The 8,468-nt window shown below is 40.2% G+C and overlaps 1 protein-coding gene across 1 annotated transcript; it reads left to right on the top strand.

The window, feature by feature from the left end:
• The first annotated feature begins 7,038 nt into the window (after window positions 1-7,038).
• Window positions 7,039-7,818, top strand: LOC131147160 (uncharacterized). The gene has a single exon (XM_058096963.1). The coding sequence runs from the start codon at window positions 7,039-7,041 to the stop codon at window positions 7,816-7,818; it is 780 nt and encodes a 259-aa protein (XP_057952946.1).
• The last annotated feature ends 650 nt before the right edge of the window (window positions 7,819-8,468 follow it).

The following is an 8,468-nucleotide window of genomic DNA, read 5'->3' as shown; positions in this document are numbered from 1 at the left end:
CTATACACCCAACCTGGTCCGTCTATCCTACTTGCTGCAACACGTCTCAGGTTGGCACACAGGGGATTACACTGTATGATCTGGCTAGCTAGCTACAATATCATGCTCAATACTTACTTAATCCATCGGGGTTTTCATTTCCACAATTCTACAGTAATCTCAATATAAAAAATATCATGTTTGTATCTCGGTATAAAATCGATATTTCACATATTTCACAAATTCACAGTATTTTCGGCATTTCCATAAAATCAATACCATTTCACCATTTCACCATATAATACCATAAAAATATTCTAATTCAATTATGCAATAAAACATATTATTCTCTTGTCACACGATTTAAATTATAATTTTGAAATACCCTAAACTACCCGGGAAAAATGCATTTTTAATGAAAATCAGGTGTGATTGCCTCTAGAATTTTTTTTAACAACAAATATATTTTTCAAAAACAATGACGATCAACCTACACATTTTAGGTTTTTCCCAAATACATATAATAATAAAAAACACTCATTTCATATGCCTGAATCATACAAAGAATTATATATAACATATACGAGATCATATACTCAAATTTAATCGGTTAATTTTTTTAAAAATAAAAGTCTGACATAATTTATTCCCCTTATCTTGACCGTGGAGTGGTGCCTAAGAAACCCAAATCTAAAATCTGTTTTGATTAACTTGATAATAATCGAAGCCGGGACCTCGTGGTGGTATTCATTTTTCGATTTGACTTACGGATGGAGAGAAAATCTAGAGAGAGAAAGTGAGCTTGAGGAGAGAGAAATGGAGAGAGGATTAGAGAATGGGAGCAATTCGGCCAAAGGAAAATGTGGGGAGGGGGAGTTCGAGAAGAATGAAAAGGCAATTGGAGAATTGAAATCCAATCCATCAAATTGCATTTAATGCAATCACATACATATAATTTTATATTATTATTATATTAGTATTATATATATATATATATATATATATATATTAATTTTTTACACTTCCATACATATTATTTTCTAAGGGGTTACAAGTCATCATCTAAATGTTAAGCTAATCACCTTCTTTACACACGAATGTATTCCCAAACTCGAGATCTTTAATTTTTCTTATATAGTTAGGTTTTTTTTTTTTTTTCCTTTATGTTTCCGTTTACCAAAAACTAAGGTGGCTATTATTTGTTTATCACTATTCTAATTTTTTATTGGGGAGACTGCCCAGCTTTTTCCTCTTGTTGGCATCCCAACCAAAACCCAACATCAACTTCGATATATTGTTATAATTCCACTATTGTTAGCTTCTCTTACAACAATAAGAGTTCGTCATGCTTAAACCATGCATACATTAAATTCTTGTTGTCGACACCCCAATTTTAACCAAGCCATTTTTTAGAAAATCTGGTGAAAAAAAAGTTGACTTCGAACCTCGAAAATTGGAGGACCTTGTTTGAAAAGCCCGAAGTTTTTAACCGAGTCCCGATGTTTTAAATTGAGTCTCAATGTTTTAAGTTGAGCCCTTGGTTATTTTCAAAAATGAGTCCCAGTATTTTTAAGTTGAGTCCCAGTATTTTCAAAATAAGTCTCGGTTGTTTTTAAATCAAGTCTTTTAATTTTTAACTTGAGTCTTTCAATTTGAGCCCCTTAATTCTTAAATTCAGTTTTCAAATTTTTGTATGGAGTCATTCAATTTAAAAATTGAATTCTTTAAATTTTAGTGAGTCAATTTTATTGAGTCAGGTTCAAGTCCTCTTATTGCCGCAAATCAAGTATTTTTATGACAACATTGGGCAACAAAGGCTCAAAAAAGAAATAAAAAGATATAATAAAAAACCAAAAAGAAAACAAAAAGGAAAAATGCTAGGTTCCCAATCTCCAAGTGCCACCTAGAAGCACATCCCAGGCCCTCCTACGCGTCAAAAAGAGAATCAAAGTGTTAGAGGATGAATACAGAAATCTAGAAATCCACATGCGCATGGGTGAGGAGGTTAGAAAGATATTCCCTACTAGGGAATTCTGTTAGGGCCATCCACACAGGGAAAAGATGCTTTGTGCGCCAATATGGCATCACTCAGATTCCTATAAAAAGGGGTCTCCACTTTTACTAGCACAGCAGGAAGAAAGGGGGGGTGTCTCCATTAACTGCTCATTGACACTTTTTCTCTCCATATTCGCCTTTTTTTCTCTGGTTTCTCTCTTGCTCTCCCGGCTCTCCATTCATTCTCCTGCATCATCGGCCACCGCTAATAGAGCATCCTGCAGCAAACTCCTTACTCTCCAGCTCTTCCCTTGTCACCGCTTAGCACCACCCACCGCCATAGCCACTGTCACCTTCACACAAGCAATGGAGATTCTCCGGATCACCACCCTCACACTCCATCTTCACTCGCAAGGTCCCTCCAAGCTACCTCCACGTCATCGCACGGCTGGCAACCCCATCTCACTTCTTCTTCACCCTCTCTCCATCTCTCTCACGCTCTCCTGCTCGACCATCTCTTCTCCGAACCTCACGACCTGAGCATCATTTTCCTTCCATCTTCACTATCCCCCAATAGCTTCATCGTCACATTGCATGTTACTAGACACAGATGGCCTCCCATTATCCTTCACTCCTAGTTGGTTACAACATACATCCTCCGATGATGTCTTCATACCACTCGGTCCTCCATTAACCTTTTGGACCACCAATTTTGTTAGCCTCTCAAACTCAGCCATTATCTCCTCATGCTTCCTTTTATCTATTCATTTCCAAACATCTTTTTCTCAGTAAGAGCTCTTAGTGAAGTTAGGTCATGTTAGAGAGAGAAACTCTCCCTTCTCTCTAAAAGGCGCATGACCATGGGCTGTGTTTCTCTCAATGTTCTTGATTTGCTGTGAATCCTTAGGGGTTTGCTGCTGGTGATGCATGATTTGGAGGTTGCAGAAGATGGATTGAAAACTCCAAGTGGTGTGTTGGAGTGATCTTCTAGGTTTTCTTGTTTTTGCTCATTGGAAATCTTGAAAGTTAGATTCCTAGCTGTGGGTCTCAACAAACCCAGCCAGGATTGGATATTGCTTTGGTTCAGACCTGTTTCTGTAAAGATTAAGGGTTTTGATTTATAGTCCCGACGGGATTGGAGCTTAAACAGTGCTCACGTGTCCTGGCTATGTTGGTAGATGCACTGATGGGTTGGATCTCTTCTGTGGATTGACTTCTTGTTCTTTACATTTTATCTGCATATGTCCAAGTGAGTTCTTTTTGGATCTATTTTGAACATTTTGTTTCGGTTGACGTGTTTGTGCCTGCTTTTGAGACGTTGTGCAGATCTATTTTCAGCTCCTCATCTCCATCGTCTGTCTCCAACTCCCGTAATCTTTCACACACCACCTCACCGAGTTCTCGCAGATTCTCTATCTCTCTCCCTCTATTACTGTCCATAGTCTCCGTTTCTCCCTCACCGCAAAGCAAGCCTTCGTCCTCACCATTCTTCATTCTTCCAGATTCGCAGTCCCATGAACTCCTTATTTTCTCTCATCTACCACGTCATCTCCAACATATCTCCCATCTCTGACAAAAATACCCAAAGCTCACGATAGCCCCAACAGTTCTCCGGTCACCTACACCCCAAGCATTCCGTCACCGTCGGCCCATCACAACGTCACCCTCACAGCTCCGCAGCCTTGCCGGAAGCTCGCACCAGCTTTCTCATCATGACTGCGCAGCAGCTTCTTGCCTTTCAATCCTTGTCACATTAGCAGAGCAGCATCTTCAATATTCAATACCATCAGAGCCCTCTTAAAACTCCACAGTCCATCCGCGGCTCTCCTCTCTCTCTCTCTCCCTCTCCCTCTCTCTCTCTCTCTCTCCCTTTCTATATATACTGCACTCTATTTTCTCTGCTGGCTACCCAGAGTTGTTCATTTCTCTCGTTTCCTTTTCTATGTTGATGCTTTCATTGCATACCATTTCTTATTTTGGCATTTTCTATTGTTCTGGGTGTTGCCTTTCTCGAATTATCCTTTGCGTAGTTCCACAGTCTATGTAACGTCATTTGCTCTGTTCTTTGATAGAGTTTGATTTTGTGGGGGAGTCTTGGTATTGTGCCAATACAAGGATCGCAATTCTTCATTTTTGTTTGTAGAATTTTTGGGTTACCTGTATAGGATTACCTGTAACTTTGAGTTCCAATGGGGATTGAGTGGTTTTTAGCTAATGGGAAAGGTAAAAAGTCTGGAAAATTGCCGAAGGTAACGAACAGTAAGTCTAAGAAAAACTGGTGATAGCTGAAGAAGTCGTCGATGCCGCCACTCTCCCCGGTGCAAAGGCTATTTGAAATGTGCAAGCAAGTATTCTCCTTTGGTGGGACTAGCACTGCTCCCCCTTCCATTTATGTTGAGTAGCTGCGTTTGGTTTTGGATAGCCTCAAACTAGCAGATATTGGCTTCACTTAAGATATGCCATATTTTAGAGCAATAGCTCCGGGACCACACTCACTTTCCCCACCCCACCCCACGGTTTTCACACACTAACTCACGCACACTAACACCCTCTCACACACACTGTTTCATGCACTAAAGCACACACCACTCACACACACTCACAGCCACGTACATATTAACACATTATTTACACCTACACACACCACTAATTTACACTTATACACACCACCAAAACACACTAATTTAAAATCACCCACACACACTAAAGCATACTCATGCACACACTCATATACTCATGCACGTACATGCATGCAATACACTCACTCATATACTCATGCACATACATGCATGCAATACACACACTCATATACTTATGCACGTACATGCAAGCAATACACATACTCATATACTCATGCACGTACATGCATGCAATACACACACTCATATACTTATGCACGTACATGCATGCAATACACGCACTCATATACTCGTGCACGCACATGCATGCAATGCACACACTCACATACTCATGCACATACGTGCATGCAATCCACTTCATACATAGGCACACACATCCATGCCTTCGACATCCGTGCTCAGGTTCATGGACCTACTCTAAGCCCATTGGTCTCGACCAAGACCTTAAACTGGTTTTTCCCTTGAACTGGTCAACGTTTGACTGGTTCATCATTCCCTAAACTGGTTCGCATTAGTTTTCTTCATTTCACTTGTTTATTATTTAAACATCTAGAAAATTCATAGAAAATCCATAAAAATTCAAAAAAAAAACTCAAAAAATTTCTAAAAAAAAAAAAAAGGTTTTTTACTTATTTTCATGGTTTTTGTCTTAATTTTATTTGTGTTATGTCTAATTTTGAGAATAATATTGAAAAATCATAAAAACATTTTCAAAGTCCAAAAAATTATTTTCATCCTGAACAAGTCCGAAAACATCCTAGAATATTACTTTTCACTTAGAAAATTCTATAAAGATTTCAAAACCTCGGGAGTGTATTTTTATTAACTATTTTCTCGATTTTTCGATCCCTATGATTTAAAAGGGAAGCACAAGCTCTTCGGAGCACGATATGCCCCGATAATGAGGGAATACCTATATAGTATTTGTTTTGTGCATTTTATTTACACTTTTGATAGGGAGTAATTTTCTAAGGTTTATTAAATTTATTTTGGGATAATTGTTGATTAATCTGGTACCGTTCATAAGAACGGGCACGTAGAGGGTGCTAATACCTTTCCCTCACATAATCGTACTCTTGGACCCGAATCTAGTAGGGCAGACCGATTCTATCCTTAATTGGGCAATAATCAAGTATTTTAACCACACTTCAAAAGGTTAGTGGTGACTCCATTACACCATTGTTTTCCACAAAAATACTTTTTCAAAACTCACCCTATATTTCTCAGTTTACAGCCGCACCCGTGCCGAGTATTTTTGGTGGGTCTGGGACATCGTGATAGCTTGGTGACTCCGCTGGGGATGCTTGAGAGTCAAGCCAATAATTAGTTAAAAATTATCTTGAATTTCAAATTTGATAAGCCTTTAAGAGCACTCCCTTTCATTTTTGTACAAATTAATAACTTGATTGCATATATGTGAATAATTTGTGTGTATAAGATTAATTATAAATGCTTTGCTTGCTTGAATAAGCATGTGATTAGTTCTAATTGCTTTAGCTAATCATGTGATTAGTTGTGAATATCTTGAATAAGCATGATGCTTTGTTTCCTCTGCTGTTTTGTTAAGCATGTGTTTAATTGTGAATTTTGTGTTCAAACAAGTATGTGAATGAATGTGGGGTAGAGGGTGTAGGCTAAAACAGATAAACTCACACACTCTCATAGCTCTATACCCGAGCTTTCCCTTTTAGGATTAGATAGGGGTGTAATAGCGTTTGTCCCCATGTGGCAAGGCTTATGGGGACCCGTGAACCACTCCGCTCAGTGCGAGCTTTGTCTGGATCTCTATGAGGGAGGATGAAGTTTCAATATAGGAACTTGTTCTCGATAAGGATTAGAGCCTAACCACACTTGTTGTATCCCGAATCCTTCACTTAGGATAGAGCCTTGGAGAATCCTGTACATACCTTCCCCAGGGTCAGGACAGAAGCCACATCCTTCTCCACAAGTAGTAATCTATGTCTATCAAAATGTTGTGTGTTGCACATTCTGCATCCACCTAGGCATCCCTATCACTTGGCCAATATTACGGAAAAAGCCCATTTCATTCATGGAGTAAAATTTTATCTCCCAAGACACCCTGTCAAGAGCAAAATGGATCATTCCTAGGATCATTAATGGATAAGGTTTTTCCCGGAACTCTGGCCAAATGATTATTTAGGTTGCATTACATGCATACATGTATAAGTTCACACATGATGCATGCATGTTCTTCTCCAATGGGCCAGTAATCACATTCCAATTTCCTGTAAAATCATGCCGAATCAAAATCCGGGATTCCAACATTGAGCCCACATCTAACCACCCTTACAATACCGAAAGCAAAACAAAGATAATGGCGAAACAACTAGAACGTAGGGTCCTGAGCATGGAACAAGGGCAAGAATAAATAAGAGATAATATAAGTAAGATCTTGGAGCTCTTAATGGGAAAAGGAAAGGCGATACAAATACAGGATGATAAGGCCAATTCAAACCCCACGCTCGCTCTAAATTTTACCCCGGTCCATGGGCAAGCATCGGCACCGCCGCTTACTGCCACAAAAGGCCCGCCGCCAAATATTCCCTTGTTCATTCCCACTATGCTAGTGCCAAGATTTCCAACAGGTGGAATGCCTACGATGGTGGTAACAGATGCGGGGGTGAACAAATTTGCAACCGAGCGTCGTTGTGACGTACTTGAGGAGCGGTTGAGAGCTATTGAAGAAACTAATGCGTTTGGTTCTATTGATCCGGTAGACCTCTGCCTGGTGTCGAAGGTGGTCCTACCACCAAAATTCAAGATACCGAACTTTGAAAAGTTCGATGGAACCTGGTGTCCTAGAACCTATTTACGGTTGTACTGTCAAGCGATGGCAGCATACTCAGACGATGGAAGACTAATGGTGCATGGCTTTCATAATAGTTTGACTGGGTCGACCATCCGTTGGTACACACAACAAGACAGGACTCGGATCTGCTATTGGAAAGGCTTGACCAATGCTTTCATGGCTCAATACCGCCACCTAATTGAAATGGCGCCAGACCAAATGACCTTGCAAGCGATGGAGAAGGGGTCCACTAAAACATTTTGGGAGTACATATGTAGATGGCGAGATATAGCCACTCAGGTGATCCCTCTAGTAGGCGACAGGGAAGCAATATCCTTGTTCATGAATACGCTGAAAGACCCCTACTGTGGACACCTTCTGGGATCAACCCCCTAAGACTTTATGGATATTGTAGTGGCCGGAGGAAGGATCGAAGTGGCCACCAAGACTGACAAAGCCAAAGGCCCGAATTCAGACTTAGGTTCAAATAAAAAGTGGGCCAACAAAAGGGAGGCAGGGGAAGCCCAGATGATCAAAAGGTATCCCAACCAAGGGAGCAAGACTCAATGGGTAAATTGGAATGCTGCTAATCAAGTAGTGCTGCTAGTTGCATGACCCCAAATAGTTTCCCCATTGCCTATGCTCCTTCCTAGACAATAGAATGTTCAAAACGCGGAAGGGATGCCTCCAGTGAGGAAGAAGAAAGTGGAAATTCATCCTATCTTGATGTCCTATGCAAAATTGCTCCCAAAATTGAGGACAAGTCACTTGGTGGTCCCAATACTGGGAGTGCTGATACAACCCCCTTACCCAAAATGGTATAATCCAAACGTTCAATGTGAGTATCATGCTGGAATAATAGGTCACTCAGTTGAAAATGCGTGCCTCTCAAGTACAAGGTACAAGCCTTAGGGAATGCAGGATGGTTGTCTTTTGATGAAAATACACCTGGTAATCCAGTGCGTACCCATGTCGAATCATCAGGAAAGGGAAAGCAACATGAGTAGAAAAGAAGTACTCAATAAGACTGACTTATTATCAATGAA

This window comes from Malania oleifera, chromosome 1 (assembly GCF_029873635.1).
Source record: "Malania oleifera isolate guangnan ecotype guangnan chromosome 1, ASM2987363v1, whole genome shotgun sequence".
In the NCBI taxonomy this organism is placed as follows: Eukaryota; Viridiplantae; Streptophyta; class Magnoliopsida; order Santalales; family Ximeniaceae; genus Malania; species Malania oleifera.
Note: the sequence above shows the minus strand (reverse complement) of the source record. Positions and strands in the feature narration are given on the sequence as shown.